Here is an 18,378-nt window from a genome sequence, read left to right on the forward strand (position 1 = left end):
TGGGGCCTGTTTCCCACATGGCATAGTCGGCTAGAGGGGAGTAGAGCAGAGGCCGCCCACCGTCAAGGGGACACAGGCCCCATCCGGCCTGCTGCACTCACGCATGGCTGTCAGCCTGATGTGGCCCCCAAGCACACGCATGCATTTCCGGGGATGGGGACACTTCGAAGGGATGAAGGGAAGGGGCTTGAGTGGGAAACGCACGTAGCCTTAGTGGGCACATCAGGGAAATGGGGCCGAGGAGACCCATCCTTCCTGCCCCCTCACCTCTGACCAGGCTTGCTTGGACTCTAACCTCCCCGCCCAGGACAGGAGCTGGTCTGCAGCCTGCCAGGCCTGAAGATCAGGGGCAGAATCAAGGGGCCCACGGGCGGGGAAACCGGGAACTCAGCCCTGCAGGGCTCCTGCCCTTCCCGGAGTTGGGAGCGTCAGGGTAGACGGTTACCGATCGTCAGCTGGTTCTTTTCCACAGGAGACAGGCTGAACACATTGGGGTTTTCTCCAGCATCAGTTTTATAAAAGGTTTCGATGTCAATGGAGAATTTCTCCACAAAAGGGCAAGTGAACCTGCGGGGGAAGGAGAGTATCCATCAGGACTCGAGCTTAGCGGTGTAGGCGTGGGTGGCTGGGTGGAGGACGAGGGCTGGAGTGGTGGCTGAGACGCGTCTGTCCTGTCCAGCTCCTGGACCTTCACCTCGTCCCAAGAAGAGCCAAGTCCAGGTTGGGGGGAGGGATGGGTTTAGGGGGAAGAGGGAGTTGTTCCGGGAAGCTGCCGGCAGCCCTGTGTCCACGTGTGTGAAGCGTGGTGTGGACTCAGGCACAGAGAAGGTGGCACGCTGCTGAGTCGGCTGAATCTGTGTGACATGCCACCCTGTCCCCTGTCCCCTAAGAAACCAGGTGTGGCAACAGGGAAACAGCCCCTCTCTCTTGCCTGGAGATGGGCTCAGAGGAGGAAAGTGCTGCTGGGAAGACGCATGACTTGGATGGATCCTCCAGCAAGCTCCAGGCCCTCGACAACCTGGGGAAGGAAGCCCCAGGAGATGCATGGGGACTCCACCTGCCCAGCAAGTGGGCGGCCAGCTGGGAGCGGCCCCCGATCTCTTCTAACGAAGCAGTGCTCAGCTCTATTGGGTGGGGGCGCAGAGTGAAGAGCCCCCCTACCAGAGGGATCCAAAGAAAGCCCTGCTCAGCATGGTTTGTTATAAAACATCATCATAGTCACTGAGGGTCTCAGGGCTGGAGGGAATCTCTGGGCCATCTGGTCTACCCTCAGTTTGTGTTTCTTCCCAGCTGGTGGACGGTCCTGCATTCCCAGGCGAACGTTAACGTGAGTCTGTATTCCCTGAGCCTTCCCAGATGGCAAAGGAGTCTCAGATGGCCCTCGCTGGACTCAGGCCTTCCTGGTCTCCCCCACTGGCAGGCTAGAAGGCACCTAGGGGTATACCCTTCCCTCTCCTGCCTGTTCTCTGAGGGGGAACCTGAGGGACCTTCAGGGTACCGCTCAGAACGGAGGCTCAGCTCCCCAGAAGCCAGGGCTCCCTGGGGTGTGGGGATTGAGCCTGTCTGGGGGGCCAGCACCAGCATCTATGCTGCAGGGTTGCTTCCCCAGCAGACAGCACAGGGGCTGAGGGCAAGCTCACCTGGTTCGGGTATAGGGGTAGGCGTTCCAGGACTCCTCCACCACCCGCAGGGCCGCCTTGGGCAGGATGGAGCGGAACCAGCTGGGGATGTGCATGCCCACATGGTACACCTTGTGTGTGTACTGCCCGGAGCCACCAGGGCCGTCCGTGTATGGCCGGTTCTCCAGGATCTCCACGCCACTGCCTTCACCGAACGTCTCGTTACGGCTCTTCTTCTGTGGGGACAAAAGCATTAGCGATGTGTGGGTCCAGAGCACTCTGCAGAGGGGGAGGGGCTTAGGAGACTGGCCGAGGGTGCTGAATGGGGGGTGGGGTTTTGGCCAACCAGGCTGGCTCCTCCTGTGTCACTGCAGGACACCGCCCCCCCCCCCCCCCCCCCCCGCGCCGGCCCCAGCACTCATGCAGGAGACTGAAGGGGCCACGGTTCCCTGTCCGAGCCCAGCACTGCACGTGCAAACTCCTCCGTTCTGACTCCTGAGTGTGCCGGGACTGAAAGTGTTCCCAAGGTCAGGAACAAGATGAGGATGCCTGCTTTCTCACCTCTAGCCAACATTGTACTGGAGGTTCTAGCCAGAGAAATTAGGCAAGAAAAAGAAATAGTAAGAGACATTCGAATAGGAAAGGAAGAAGGAAAACTATCTCAATTTGTTGATGACACACCCATATACAGAAAAACCTAAAGAATGCCCCCCACATCTGTCAGACCTAATACATATATTCAACAGAGCTTCAGAATACAAAATCAACCCACAAAAGCAAATACGGCAGAAAGGAAATAAAGAAATCATTTCCATTTACAAGAGCATCCAAAAGAATAAAATACCTGGGAAGAAATTTAACCGAGGAGGTACAAGACTTGTACACAGGAAACTATAAAACATTGCTGAAAGAAATTAAAGAAGATCTAAATAAACGGAAAGACATCTGTGTTCACGCACTGGAAGGTTTAATATTTGTTAAGATGTCAATACTCCCCAAAGCAAGCTGCAGGTCCAATGTGATCCCTGTCGAAATCCAATGGCAGTTTTGGTAGAAAGGGAAAAACTGATCCTAAAATTCATATGGAACTCCTAGGGCTCTCAAACAGCCGAAACAATTTTGAAAACAAAAAGGAAGCTGGAATGCTCACATTTTCCGATATCAGAACTTGCTAAAAAACTATAGTAGGGGGACTTCCCTGGTTGCACAGTGGTTAAGAATCCGCCTGCCAATGCAGGGGACACGGGTTTGATCCCTGGTCCGGGAAGATCCCACATGCCACGGAGCAACTAAGCCCGTGCGCCGCAACTACTGAGCCCACCTGCCACAACTACTGAAGCCCACAAGCTCTAGGGCCCGTGCACCACAGCAAAGAGTAGCCCCCGCTCACCGCAACTAGAGAAAAGCCCGCATGCAGCAACAAAGACCCAACGCAGCCAAAAATAAATTTTAAAAAACCCCACAACTACAGTAGGGACTTCCCTAGTGGCGCAGTGGTTAAGAATCGGCCTGCCAATGCAGGGGATACGGGTTCAAGCCCTGGTCTGGGAAGATCCCACATGCGGCGGAACAACTAAGCCCATGCGCCACAACCACTGAGCCTGTGTGCCACAACTAATGAAGCCTGCACGCCTAGAGCCTATGCTCCACAACAAGAGAAGCCACCGCAATGAGAAGCCCTTGCACCGCAATGAACAGTAGCCCCCACTCGCCACAGCTAGAGAAAGTCCGCGCGCAGCAGCAAGGACAAACGCAGCCGAAAAAGATTCATCCACCTGTTGCGGGTGGTAGCTCTTTAAAAAAAAACCCAAAAAACTATAGTAATCAAAACAGTATAGTATGGGCATAGGACAGATCTATGGAATGGAGATGAGAGTTTAGAAATAAACCCACAGATCTATACGCTATACATATTGATTTTCAACAAGGGGGCCAAAACCATTCAATGCAGGAGGGAAGAGTCTTTTCAACAAATGCTGCTGGGACAATTGGATACCCAAGTGCAAAAGAATGAATCTGCACTACTATCTCATGCCACATATCAAGATTAACTCAAAATGGATCAAAGCCCTAATTGTAAGAACTAAAAGTATAGAACTCTTAGAAGAAAACATAGGGGCAAATCTTCATGACCTTGGATTTGACAATGGTTTCTCAAATATGATACCCAAAGCACAAGCAACCAAAGAAAAAATAGCTAAGTTGGACTTCATCAAAATGAAAAAAAAAAACTGTTGTGCATCAAGGGACACTATCAAGAGAGTGAAAGGACAATCCACAGAAAGGGAGAAAATTTTTTGTAAATAATATACCTGATAAACGAATTATATCCATACAATAAAACATGATTTGGCTGTAAAAAGGAATGAAGTACTGACACATGCTACTACATAGATGAACCTTGAAAACATGCCGAGTGAAAGAAACCAGACACAAAAGGCCATATACTATACGATCCCATTTATATAAAATGTACAGAATAGGCAAATCCAGAGAGTCAGAAAGTAGATTATTGGTGGCCTGGGGGTTGGGGGAAAATGGAGAGCGACTTCTTTATGGGATGATGAAAATGCTCTAGAATTGTGATGGTTTCACAACTCTGTGAATGTGCTAAAAGCCACTAAACTATACACTTTAAATGTGTGAACTGTGTGGTGTGGGACTTACAGCTCCATAAATCTGGTATAAAACAAAACAAACAAACAAATAAAAACCAACCTTGCCTCTTGTACTCAACTAAGATTTCAGAGAGATCAAACACGAGTGAGAAGGGGCCTCGGAGACACTGCCAGGGAGACGTGATGCCTGGGTCACCTCCAAGTGTCTTTCTGCCACGAATGTCCTTCCCAGGGTCCAGAAGCTCAGGTTTCTGCTTCTGCACAAAACCTCGTGGTCAAGGTGCTGGTGACTTTAAGCCCAGCATCTGTTTCCATGGTGACATGACAGCATCACCAAGGCCATCTTCGGTCAGCTTCCTGAACAGCAGGTGCACATATACTCACACATGCACACACCTGAGTCCTCGCACACGTACACAGGCACTCCCCACAGCACTGCCTCGCCCTCGGGGCACGAACCCTCTCTAAGGCACAAAGACGTGATCTATCTCCATGGCCAGAGACACTGAGTCCCCTTCAGAAAAACAGCAGACCCTGGTTGAAGCCACAGATGGAGTCAGAGCAGGGACATGCCATTCCTTACTCTTTAAAGGAGCTCCTGGAATGTGGCCCAGATTCTGTAATGAAAACAGCGACCATTTCTCAGATGCTTTCCAAGATCCCGCCTCTTACAGTAGCTTCGTTTATTAGCAGTTGTGCTAAGCGCTTGGCCTGCGCTTTCTCATATAGTTACTGCAATGAGCCCTTGAGAAGACTGCAGGACTACTATCACCCCCAAGGTACAGATGGGAAGGTGGAGGCTCAGAGAGGCCGAGTGACCCGTCCAAGGTTACACAGTTACCAAACAGCAGAGCCAGGACGAACTCAGACCTGTTGGATTCCAGGGCCCGCTCGCCCGAAGCAGTGAGCGCCTCAAGGAAAACACCTCGGGACAAGGTAGGTGCTGATAAGCAGTTATTGAGCAAGTACAGAGACTGTGGTCCTAACCCTGTGGCCAACTTTCTCTCATCCTGGACAAGTTGCTTCTTGTGTCTGGTCTCAGTTTCTAAAACTATAAGTGGGGATGGGGCTACCTGTCTGCCCAAGCCCCAGTGTAGTGGGTTAAAGGCCTCCCCCCCCCCCGCCCCCCGCTAATCCATATCTACTGAGAATCTCAAACTGTGACCTTATCTGGAAATAGGGTCTTTGCAGATGTATTGATAATTAGTTAAGATGAGGTCATCTTAACTTAGATGGATTAGACAACTTAGGCTGGGCCCTAAATCCAATGAGAAGAGATCATTATAAGAAGAGAAAACAGAGACACAGACACACACAGAGGGCAGGCAGCCATGTGACAACACAGGCAGAGACTGGAGTGAAACCGTTTTAAACCAAGGAACGCCAAGGATTGCCGGCCGCCACCGGAAGCTGGGAGAGTCAAGGGAGGATTCCCCCCAGCGCCCCAGAGCCTTCAGAGGGAGTGCGGCCCGCTAACACCTTGATTTTGGACTTCTGTCCTCCAGAACTTTGAGAGAATAAATTTCTGTTGTTTTAAGCCATCCAGTTGGTGGTGCTCTGTTACGGCAGCCCCAGGGAATGAAACACCTGGGGTGCTGGGTGGCTCAGTGAGAAGAGGACGTGCAGGTCAGAGGGGTCAGGGCACACGGAGTCTCTGAGGGCTGAGGTACGGCCTGCCAGGGATCAGAGGGCAGAGAAGGCACGGGGAAGGCCAGAGAGGGAGCAGGGGCGGGGGAGGGTGCCTCCCACCTGGCCTCGTTGGGGCTGCACAGACCCCAGGCCCCAGGGATGGGGGAGGGGAGAAGAGGAGAAGGGGAGTGTCCTGCTCACATCAGAAGCCACAGCCCATCCCTGCCAACCACTCCCCGGAGACTGTGGGCTTGACCTACCCTACCCTGCCCGCACAGGCTGGGTGAAGGCCCCTCCCCCCTCCTCTCCTCCCCTCCCCCATCCCTGGGGCCTGGGGTCTGCAAGGGAGGAGCCTGAGCCGCCAGGGGCCTGGTGCAGAAAAAGCACCGGATGAAGGGGGTGGGGGGTGAAGGATTCAAAGTCCAAGAAACCCCGGCCAATCAGGCAGCTCTCAGAGCTGTCCAGGGTCCTGGCTAAGGCGCTTCTGATCGCTCCCCCCGTTTGCTGGGCACCTCCTAGGATGGAAGGCTCTCTCCCAGCCAGACCAATTTTTCTTTCTTTCCTTCCTTTCTTTTTTTTAACCTTGAACAACATGTATATTGAGTGCTGGTCAGGCAGGTATGAGGCAGTTTGATACGTGAGCCCATCTTGTTCACAACCTCAGGGAGGAGGTGGCTTGTTCGGAAGGCCGGCCTCTTCCTAGCTGCCACCCCAGTTGGTAGGCGGGATCAGTGGGTAATGAACTAAGGTCTTGCTCTTCTTTCCAGAAAAACGGAGCTGCCTTCCTTGACGGACCATCCATCTCGTAAGGCCCAGCTCGGAATGAGGGCCCTCCTGGAGCACTGGCCCCAAGCCCAAGTGAACACTGGGCTCCCAGCCTCCTAGCCCCACTGCTCTGGCCTCTACTCAGTGGGCTGCACCCACATCCGTCTCCCCGCAGGCAATCCTGGAGCGCAGAAGCACTTTGTATTCGTCTCTGTAGCCCAGCCCTTTCCCAGGCGGGCACAGAAAAGTCTGGGGAATTTAACTTAGTTTTCAAAGAGCATTACTGAGGTAGGATTGACATACAATAAACCATCTATTTGTAAAGGTACAGCCGGTGAGCTGTGATGTACTTTCACCCCCACGAAACTGTTACACAGTGGAGATAATGGGCTTGTCCATCACCCCCACGGTGGATGGAGCCCCCCCGGAACCGTGGAGCCAGAGGCGGGTGAGACAAATGCCAGAGCGGGAGCAGAGGAGGCTGGCCTCGAGAGGCACACCGTGTCAGCGGGGCTGTAGGAGGCATCACCTAGGAGGCTGGGAAGGTTTCACATTAATTGGAGGCATAGATGTTGAAAAAAGCACCTTAATACAGGGGGTGCAGATGGCAGGTGTCTGAGGAGCCCTGAGTCAGAGGTGTTTACATACTTGAAAAAGCCTGGGATAAACTGGAAGCTGAAAGTCAGCCTCCTGGGATCTTGACGCTCCCAGCCCCCAAGCAGAGCTGAGGGCCATCTGCTGTGGTCCAGGGTTAGGGTCCAGGGCTCCCCTGGCTCGGGGAGGAATGAGGAAGCCACAGGACAAACAGTGCCTTTGGCAGATCAGCTGGTCCTTGAACAGGCTGAGAGATTCCCAGAGTGCCCGGCGCTGGGGGGCTGATGCCAGTCTCACCTCTCCCCACTCTCGAGGAATAATTACTGGGTAAGTGGTTCAAGAGGGAATTGAGTGGCGCTTCTGAAGCAGCGTGGAGCAAACAGCCCCCCGGAGAGGCTGAGCTGGCCTTCTGTTCTCTTCCCAGCCAAGCTTCCCACGCTGAGGGCCAGGTCAGACTCAGGATGAGGGTGCAGGCCCTGCCGAGCTCTCCCTGCCCTGATGGCCCAGTGTAACGCTTGCGCGGCCAGGGGCTGCACCGAGGCATCCGTGTACCCAGGAAAGCCAGAGCCAGGCCGGGAGCAGGTTCATAATCAGACCCCCAACTGGGAGGAAAGCTGCCAGGCCAGGCAAAGGGCTGGGGCAGCGAGGATGAGCAAGAGGCTAGCAGAGAAGCTGGGACGGAGACCCCCGTGGGGCAGGACCGCAGCCAGCACCCCAACGAGCAGGAGCTGTGGCCACGTCTGGGCCATGAGGACCCGATCCTGGGTTCCAGGTTAGTCAGGCACTGAGTAGGGAGGCCAGCAACATCTGGGGTGGGGTGATCATCTCTGGTTGGTCACAGGCCCCGGTCATCCTCAAAGTCATTTGTGACTCTGTAAATCAGCCACTTAGCCCAAGGCATGAGGAAAGTGCGTACCTGGAGCCGGGAGGCAGGCTGTGTGCTCTTGGACAAGTCACTTAACTTCTCTGGGCCTTGCACCTTCCTGTCTGTCAAATGGATTGTCATGGACTGAACGTTTGTGTCCCTCATTCCCCCAAATTCATATGTCGACGCCCCAACCTCCAATGGGATGATGCTAGGAGGTCAGGCCTTTGGGAGGTGATTAGGTCATGAAGGTGGAGCCCTAATAATAGAGTTAGTGCCCTTATAAAGGAGGCTCCAGAGAGCTCCCTGGCTCCTTATGCCACATGAAGACACAGCAAGCAGGTGGCCGTCTGTAAGCCAGGAAGAGGGCCCTTACCGGACACCAAATCTGTCAGCACCTTGATCTTGGACTCCCCAGCCTCTAGAACTGTGAGCAATAAACGTCTGTTGTTTAAGCCACCCAGTCTGTAGCATTTCGTTATACAGCCCAAGATGACTAAACACAAGGATAATATCTGGATCAGTAAGAGGACGGGTGTTACATACAAAGAGCGTCAGTCTTGTCAGTGCTGTGAATACAGTGCTGGCGAGACAATCCAATGCCACAAACATCCACGGCGCGTTGCGTGTGCCTGGCTTCATGTGCAGAAAAGGAGCCAGAGCTCCAGTGCAATTCAGACACTGGCCAGAAGCCTACTGGGCAGATACTGCTGTGAAGGCCACGGTGCCACCCCACCCTCCACGCCGGTGCTGAGAGCGGCTGTGTGCACGGCCTCACCACCCACCTGTATCATGTACAGCTGGGCAATGCGGTACTCCTCCACGGTCATTGGCAGAGGAATCCGATATTCCTTTATAATCATCTTGGAGTCCAAGCCTTCCCGTCAATGGGGAACTGTGCGTTGGGACTTCTAGGCGAGGTTCCTTAAATAACCATGACAAAATTCACCAAGGACCCCTGAGAGAGAAAGAGAGGACAGGAGAGTCACTTTCTGCAAAAGCTGATGGGTAAAGTACCACAGGAAGGGCCTGGTCTAGACCCCAGGCTAGAGTTCTGGTCTCAAGTCAGCCATGAGCCCACTGTGTGACCCTGAGCCCACCGCGTGACCTTGAGCAAGTTCCCTCACCTCCCCAGCCTCCATTTTCCCTGTTTGCTAAGCCACTGTGTAGAGGACATGTATAAACTCTGATCAGCCACGAGGAAATAAAGGAGTGTTATCCTGCTAGCGAGGGCCAGGCGATGGGAGGGCATCGCATCCCCTAACAGTCAAGAGCATCGCGTTCTTGTTTTACGCAAAGTTCTAACAGCCTGCAGCCTCCGCCTCCCCGTGTTCTGGAGTAGCTGGAGGCCGGCACGGTGACGGCAGCAAGTGATGACGGCCGGCAAGAAGGCAGGACAGACAAAACTACGAAAAACAGACGTGAGAATTTTAAAAATCAGCAGTCTGGGACCATTCGGCGTCAGGGCAATCGGTTCTGCTCCTGTCACCGGGTGCAGGTGGCAACACTGCTTCCTGGCAGGAGATCCCGAGTTATCAAAAAAGGTGACCTTAGGTGTAGTTTCAGTTCAATCCACCACCAACTGCCTATTGATACCTACTCTATTGCCGACATTGGGCTAGGTCTTGGAGGTAGAAGAGGAAAATCAGATAAATGGGTGGATTGTGGGGCATGGGAATTACATCTCAATAAAGCTATTTAAAAAATAAAAGCAAGCAGGGCTTGCTGCTAGGTGGCGCAGGGGTTGAGAGTCCGCCTGCCGATGCAGGGGATGCGGGTTCGTGCCCCGGTCCGGGAAGATCCCACATGCCGTGGAGCGGCTGGGCCCGTGAGGCCATGGCCGCTGAGCCTGCGCATCCGGGGCCTGTGCTCCGCAACGGGAGAGGCCACAACGGTGAGAGGCCCGTGTACAGTAAAAAAAAAAAAAAAAAAAAAAATATATATATATATACATATATATATAAGCAAACAATGTATTCACAGTAACTTGTATTTAAGATGACAATATATTTGATGAAGACTTGCACCTAAAGCAATCATATTTAAAAAAACAAAACGAAACTTAATGCTTGAAGGAGGCATACCTGCAGTGATCTGGAAAAAGAAATCACCCATCATAATCGGTCCCCTAGGTGGTGGGGGCTTTGCTGTGGATATATTTGGTTACCCCCAGAGAGAAGGGATGCTGTCAACTGGAAGCTGAGTGAAGGTTTCCAAGACAGGCAGTGGCAGAATCAGGATGGTAGTTTAGAAGGACCACGCCGGGGACAGCAGTCAGTGAGGATTCACAGGGACTGGAGGCAGGATGCTGGCTAAGTGATAAAAGCAAGGGCCGACCGGGCAGGCAGCTTCCCCAGGGCACCATGTGTACGAGGCCTGAGCATCACCTGGGCACTAACGCATTACTGGATAACTAACGCGACTGGGAAAAGCATGTGTACCAGAACTCTTGGGACCTTCGGTACGTAAGGTGGAAAGAAATTCTTTAATAAACCACCTAAGGAGGGAGATGGAGGCTGGGGATGGCACCCACGTTATGAGCCTAAAGTGACCCCCATGTTGTTTCCTTCTTTACAGCAGGTAGGACTATTAGCCCCCAAAACACCCAGCACCAAACTCAACTTCTCACTTATCCAACTGCTTGAAATACAGTCCAGATAAACATCTTTTTAGCCAATTAGAGTTCATCTACTTTACATACCCCAGAAACTGCACCCAACATCTACTAGGCATAGATGAGACAAACCCGAGTTCATAAAAGACCCCGAAGGGGGAGTTTTGTGACCCAGAGGCTCTCCATCGTGATTCTGAGCGATGCCACCTCGACACATGAGCCCCCTGTCGAACTCCGCCTCTCCCTTTCTGGGTGGTGGCCCCACATCACTGTATCTGGAAGGCCTCTTGCTGGGAGAAATTTTCCACCCTAGCAAACCTGTCCCAGCGCCATCCAGGAAAGCTTGTTACTGCCCCTCCTGGTCCTGTCTCTTCCCTGATCAACCCTGGACCGCTGAGCTTACCACAAAGGGGAGGACTCAACCCTCCAGAGGCTGTGCTCATGTGCAAACATCACCTCTAACCTTCCTTGAAGGTGTGGGTCCAGCCAACAGCTAAGAGGGCACGTGGGTTCAGGGCCCGAGTTGAAATTGTCCAGGAGGGCGAGAAAGCAGAGGCTGCAGGCTGCCTGGACTCGGCTCTGAGACCCACAGGTCCAAGCTCAAGTCTGGCTGGAAGCTGAGGCCGCAGGAGAGACGAGTGATGGTCCAGAGCCCCCAAGGCACCACCTCCTTCCACAAGAGGGTGTGACACAAGACGTTGAGGGAATTCCCTGGCAGTCCAGTGGTTAGGACTCTGCGTTTTCGCTGCCGAGGGCACGGGTTCGATCCCTGGCGGGTACCTAGCAAGATCCCGCAAGCCTCAAGGCACAGCCCGAACAAGGAAACAAGACCCTGGGCTCAGCCGGGGCAGCGAGGCACCCAGGCTGACCCCCCAAGAGGGTAGGACGGGCACCCGATTTGGGAACCTCCCGACACAAACAAAGGAGAGAGAACCGTATGCTTGCGAGAGGCTGGATGAAATGCGGACGGGAGACAGGAAAGGGAAAACCTAGGTTCGATAAGGGCCATTTTCCCAAAGCTTTTCCACATGGCTTTGTGGGCTCCTTCTGTGGCAAGGGATAATGCAATGACCCAGAGTGAGCCCGGGCAAGTCCACGTCGTCACCTAAACTGCTAACAAAGAGGTCAGATGCAATCTCTATATGTTCTCGAGAAACTCTAAGCAACCTGCCCTTCTGGGCTCTTCACGGCTCCACAGTAAATGACCTGCCCGCGCTCGCCCACACACGTCAGACCAAATGTCCACCGGTTTGCCTCTTCCAGCCCACCAGGCACCAGGGCAGGATGTGGGGCCGGACTATGCTTTTTCCTTAGAAGCCTCCATTTCCCCCCAGCAGCCTCCACGTCCCCCCATCCTAACACCCGGATGGACTCTCAGACCATGAGCCAGCACCCAGACACAGGCTCGGTTCTCGATTTCGGGGGCCCTGTGAACACGTGTCTGGAACACACACAGGATAACGTTCCTCTCCTCCCCAAGTCTCTGCTTTCTTCTCCCAAAGACAAGCTACCCAGTGAGCTGTAATCCCACAGGGGGCGTCCACATCTCCACATGCAGCCTGAGGGCACAGAGACAGGGAGGGGACACATACCCAGAGGTCCCTCAGCGGCTCCCATGTCCTGGGGGAGCTGGGCTCGCAGGCGAAACTCAGGGCCGACCAAGGGCAATAACCCCATGACGGCCCCCAGAAGACAACACGCCGCTTAGGCTGCATTTCCATCTCCTGCTGGGCTAGAGGAAGACAGCTGTGCCTCCACCCAACAGGGGCCAAAGAGTGACAGAGGTAGGTATGGAGAGGGAAAGAACAAAATAAACGGTCCTGTCTAGTTATAGTTAAGTGCGTGGTGACTAATGATAGGAGAGGACTCAGAACTCTGAGTGACACAACATGTGCAGCAGTCACAGCGGAGCTCCCCCCCCCACCCCGGGATCTGAGGTCGCAACCTGACAACGCGCTTCCCAGCCGTGTGATCCGTGCCCGCCGAGCCTCGGTCTCTCCACACGTCAAATGGGGATAATGCCACCCGCCGTCCAGAGTCATCGCCAGTGTCACCGAGATGAGTGCGGGTGAAGTGCTCCCCTGCCAGGGGGTGTACGTCTCTCAGTCCAGAAGGACTTGGAAAAGGCTTCACAGAATGTGGAGCTTTCAAACGACATGAGCTGGGTTTCCCAGGATCAGTGAGATTCTGTTCAGCAGAGCACGTGGGAGGAGGACACTCTGGGAGAAGGAACAGCACGAACAAAGGCCCCGAGGTGGGAACGCGCCGCCCCATCGGAGACACCTCCCACTGGCGCACCCCCAGCGTCGCCTCGCCGCGTCCCTGGAGGATGGGGCCAGGGCAGTGGGGGCACGGAGGCCACCGGCGGCCACTCTCCACAGGGCAGGCTGTGCTCAAGGCTGAGATGAAGCTGCTCCCTGCAGCAGGCATGACAGCCACACCCACGCGCCCATGGAGTTCAGGGTCTGCTGGGGCGGGAGCAGGGTGACAAGAGACCATCACTTGCTTCAAGAATTCTCTCTCCCAGGGAAGGAAAGACATACTCGCCAGACAGGGTGTAACCACAAAGCATGAGTTTCCCGACAAGCACTTCCACACAGAAGCCAAGCCGTCCTTCCGAGCTGCCCTGGGGAAGGTCTGCGGTCACCCACACCCACCAGGGCTGCTCTCTGGGTCACTGTGAGCCCCTTGGGTCACTCCCAGAAAGAGGAACAGTGCTCGGGAGAGGGAACTGGCCCCTCTCGGGGCTGTCTTTCAGGGAGATCACTCTGAAGGGGCCAACAGTCTCTTGTCTCATCAGATACTAGCGTTTTATTTACTTAAGAAAGCCAGATCTGTTTCTTTCTACATCTATGCTAGTTGGGTCCGACAACTATCCTGACTTCCTGTTGAAGACAGAGCAGTGGGAGCTCTTCCGTTCTCAGAACGACAGACAGCGGCTAAAGATAGAGAAAAGTCACCACGGCCGAGAAACGAGGAGATGGCTGCAGCCCCGAACCACAGTCCATGAAGGATACCAGCCAGACACCACAAGGTCTGAGCTGGGAGGCAGGAACATGCTGACAGCTAACACGTGCCACCTCGGACCTCTGAACAAATACCAGCTCCTGAAAGACATGGAACGATGGAGTCTAGGGCTGTGGATGCCCCCGGGGGAGGAGAGCCATCACCCTGTCTTCCGTTTTCTACTTTTTATTGAAGTACGACATACCTCCGGGAATGTGCACATATCATAAGGACAGATATTTTCACAAACTGAACATACCCATACAGCCAGCAAACAGATCAAGAAACAGAAAATTAATAACCCAGAAGCACCGTCCCCCAGGCACACCTCCCCCACCACGGATAACCGTCTGCCTTTTGCCTGTTTTGTATTTTGCACTAGGTTAAAGCCTACGAGCTGCCAACCTCCAACCGTCTTTGACCCACCGAGTGCGCAGTTTCATATGGGATCAGGCTGTAAGCGCACTTCTGATTCCGGCTGCTTTCGATCAACATCATGTTCCTGGGGCTCATCCAATTTGTTGCATGTAGTTGTAGAGGGCTCACTCTCACTGCTGTCTAATATTTCACTGGGTGAATATTCTATAATTGATTTAACCATTCCATCGTTGATGGGCATTTGGGTAATTTCCAATTTGGGGCTGACGGGAACAGGGCTGCTGTGAACAACTGAGTACACGCAGAGATGCAATTTTACATTATGGAATGGAAGGGGAGTGAGAGCCATTGCTATGACAGAACCTAGTTCTCCCGGTAAATGAATGAAGTGGGGCTTGGGAGGAAGAAGGGGCAGTGAGGGGCTGGTCATGATACAGAGAGTCAGAGACCTAAAGAACTTTTCTGTGAACCCCCAAACCTGAGAGAGCTGGAATCCCTGGGCACAGGACAAAAAACAGCTCTGGGAAGAGAGTCTTCCAGACAATAAATAAGCCCAAAATGCAGCTGCAGGCTGCTCCAGATCACTCCTTGCATTTCCCACACGCTGCTATGTAGAAGGTAGCTAGAGAACAATAATCAGAAAGGAACTCACATGGGTCCTACACATTAAGGGTGGGGGGCAAGTGAAGAACACGCATCACAAGAGGAATCAGCCACAGAAATGCAGGAAGACTTCAGAAAAAACAGTTCTCCACTGACTCAGAGAAATTACAGATATAATCTCTTAGAAACTGGTGGGGGCAGAGGAGTGGAAGGAAGGAAACATAGAAATTTAAAAAAGAAATTATTGGATAACAGAAGAGATGAAAGTTGGAAGGCTGGTTAGCAGAGTTCAGGGAAAAATGGGAAAGAAAAATAAATACATCACAGATATTTTTTAAAAAGCCATACTATAAGCAATGAATAAAGGGGCAAAGCACAGTGTGAACAGTTAGAGATGGTGGGCGGGCTTGAGGAACTCACACAAGATTAAATGAAGACTAATAAGACAAAATGACAGATATGGGAGGCAAGAGGAAATCCAACATATACATAATTAGTATGCTTCTCTGAGGAAATAGAATAATAGAACGGGGGCGGGCGAAGTACTCAAATATATAATGAAAAAATTCCCTGAAATAAAAAAGACTTGACTCTGCAGATTAACTGCCATTCTGTAGTCCAGGAAAACCTGATGGTATAAGGAACACCGAGACATCCTAAAATAAGTTATTGAGCTTAAAGGATAAAGAAAGAATCATATAACTAGGGGTCACAGGGAGATGGGTTGAAGACAATCAGAATCCTCCTCAGCAACACAATTTCAGAAACCAGTGAAGCAATATCTATAGAGTTCTAAGAGAAAGAAATTGTAAACCAGGATTTTATACCCAGCTAAGTTGTCCCTTAAGCAGAAAGTTAACAGACATTCTGAAACACGCATTTAGGAGCCTAGACATCTATAACGTCTTTTAAAAATTACCTGATGCTAAAATCCAACCAACCAAAAGATAAATAAAAGTAAGTTCATCAATGGAGGAATACTGAGTTAATATTTTTGAAACCAAGGCAATTATGGTTATTGAATAGAATACAAAAACCTTAACAAGGTCCACAAATAATATAACTAACAAAAATTGAGAGTGGAAGAACAGAAGCATGGAATTTGATTCATTATGTGGGTTAAAAAACTAAGGAGGGATAAATAGTTGAAGCACAGGAAGTTTTAGGGCAGTGGAACTATTCTGTATGACGCTTCTATGGTGGATGTGTATCATTATATATTTGTCAAAACTCATAGAATGTACAACACAAAGAGTGACCCCTAATATAAACTATGGGCTTTAGGTGATAATGATGTACCAATGTAGGGTCATCAGTTGTGCTGTACCATCTGGAGGGGGATGTTGATAATAGGGGAGGCTGTGCTTGTGTGGGGGCAGGGAGTATATGGAGAATCTCTGTACCTTCCTCTCAATTTTGCTGTAAATTTAAAACTGCCCTAAAAGATAAATTTTATTACTTAAAAAAATTAATGACTCTAACCTTTTAAAAGTTTTTCTCTCAGAAAGTAGATTAGAGGTTACCAGGGAGAGAGGGGAATAGGGGGTCACTGTTCAATACTTACAGAGTTTCAATTTCGGTGATAAAAAAATTTTGGAAATAGTAGTGGGGATAGTTGTACAATATTGTAAATGTACTAATGCCACACAATTGTACACTTAAAAATGGTTAAAATGGAAAATTATGTGTTACAGATAAATGTATATCACAATTTTAAAGATTAATGTAATAGGCCCGAAACCACTGAATTGTACACTTTAAATGTAAATTGTACGGTATGTGAATTATATCTAATAAAGCTGTTAAGCTTGTTTCCCTCTTTTCTCACCTTAACTTTAACCTGTTAGGAACTATTATCACTTATGATGAAGAAATGTTTTTCTGAAGTTTAAAAATTCCCTTCTGTTTCATTTTAGATACATGCAAGTAGGTGATTTATCTTTGGTTAAATTCAAGTAAAATTAAATTTGATTTTTTATTTTTAAAATGAACGTAGAGTACCACCCATTTTTTAAAAAAAAGTTATTACTACTCTGTACATATCTGTACAGAATCTGAAAAAAATGTTCACTGGACGCTGGAGAGGGTTATCTCAGATTGATGGAATTCTGGGCAACTTTTACTTGCACTTTTCTCTATTACTCGATTTTTCACAAGGCAGCAGCAACAGAGTGTGAGCCGTATGTGTGTAACCGGTCTGAGAAGGGCAGTCTGCGTAGTTGTGAAAATGATGGACTTTGAGTCAGCCAGACCTTCTGCCACCTCCCAGCAGTGACCATGGGCAAGTTGCTTAATCTCTTTGATCTTTCATTTGATCTTCTACAAAACAGAGGTGAGAATGGCACCTACCCCGCTGGGCTGTCTTGTGGATTAAATGAGATAGTGCACATAAAACGCTTAGTCCGGTTCCAGCCAACACTCAGCTAGCAATTAGGAGGTGCTGCTGTGCTGAGCAAGGTCTGGGAGACAGGTGCCTGGGGAACAGGGCCTCTAGGCTCCCAGGCTGGGCTGCCAGGGGCAGGTACGGGTGCAGACACTACATGCACTGGCATCAGGGGAAGACAGCCCAGCACCCAGGGCACCAACGTCCGAAGGACGAAAGGCCCCTTGGGAGGTCCTGGTGAGCTTTGCAGCCAGAATGCGGACCTGGTTAGGGCACGAGAGTCCCCTTGTTTTCTTCCCGGCTGAGTCTGAAGCCAGGGGGGCACAGGCAGCCACCAGCCCCCTAATGAGGGAAGGCAGCGTGACTTGGCGTCTGCCCGTCCCCTGAGCATCCTCACCCAGCAGCTGAACCCTCAGACAATCTTATTACACCCACCCCGGCTGCCTGGGCCCACAAGACAGACACACGTCTCATCTCCATCCCCGCTGGAGTCGTGATGGGTTAGACAGAATTATATTTTAATTCCTTCCACAGGGAAGCTTTTGGGGCTGGAATAATGAGAGGGAAGAAAGAAATAAAGTCTGCAGAAGCCCTCGTGCGCGGGAAGCCAGGCAAGGAGTCTGTGTGACCACCGCACACAAACCACCCTCCCATCTCTCCCCGGGGAGACCAGGGACAGACCCCCTAGAGGGCCTCAGGTATGGTATCTGCCTCTAAAAACGCCTTGGGCTTCCAGAACCCATGTATTCACGACACTAGAAAGGACCCCCAGCCCCCATGTTCATCGGTGTCTTTGAGGGAACAGAAGGGCGAGAAGAAGTCAGAGTGGGGGCCACCTGGCATGGCGATCCGGGAGGCCACGGTCGGGGAGGGACCAGCCCTGGACAAGGTGCGCAGCCCAGGCTGCACCCTGCTGGGCCCGGAGCCCTGGCTTGGACGCTGGGCAGAGTAGGGGTGGGGAGGGGTGACCCGACTCCTCCTCAAGCAGCCTGTCCCACCGGAACCCACGTGGGAAGACAGAGAAAAGGGGCCTGCAGTTGACCGAGAGCATCTGATTCTGCCCAAGGACTCAAGGGCAGGACACCTCTCGGGGCCTCCCCAGCTGGGTCCCAAAGGTCTTCAGGGACCCACCCCGGGGGGTCATCAGTGAAGACGGCGGTGATTATTAGGGTTTGGCTCAGAAGGGTGGGCAGGTAGGAAGGCAAGATGGCCGCTCTGAGTGGAGGCCACGGCGAGACACCCTGACTGGGAGGGAAAGCATGAGAATTGAGTTTACAGAACCTAATCTGTTTTTCCGTGATGAG

The 18,378-nt window shown here is 51.8% G+C and overlaps 1 protein-coding gene across 7 annotated transcripts in view; it reads right to left on the bottom strand.

Annotated features, from left to right (window-relative positions):
• The window catches only part of PITPNM2 (phosphatidylinositol transfer protein membrane associated 2), a 144,652-nt gene that overhangs the window by 24,867 nt on the left and 101,407 nt on the right, over nucleotides 1-18,378 (bottom strand). For 3 of the 7 annotated variants that reach the window (XM_067701032.1, XM_067701033.1, XM_067701035.1), the window contains 4 exons: nucleotides 8,876-9,048; nucleotides 4,357-4,494; nucleotides 1,641-1,855; nucleotides 446-567 (listed from right to left, as the gene is read on the bottom strand). In XM_067701032.1, coding sequence (XP_067557133.1) covers nucleotides 446-567; nucleotides 1,641-1,855; nucleotides 4,357-4,494; nucleotides 8,876-8,953 — 553 coding nt within the window. In that variant the 5' untranslated portion in view covers nucleotides 8,954-9,048. Of the gene's footprint in view, nucleotides 1-445; nucleotides 568-1,640; nucleotides 1,856-4,337; nucleotides 4,495-8,875; nucleotides 9,049-18,378 lie in introns of those variants that run through there. The other 4 variants (XM_067701038.1, XM_067701039.1, XM_067701036.1 and 1 more) reach the window with 3 other exon arrangements.

The sequence above is a fragment of the Pseudorca crassidens genome, chromosome 12, assembly GCF_039906515.1.
Source record: "Pseudorca crassidens isolate mPseCra1 chromosome 12, mPseCra1.hap1, whole genome shotgun sequence".
In the NCBI taxonomy this organism is placed as follows: Eukaryota; Metazoa; Chordata; class Mammalia; order Artiodactyla; family Delphinidae; genus Pseudorca; species Pseudorca crassidens.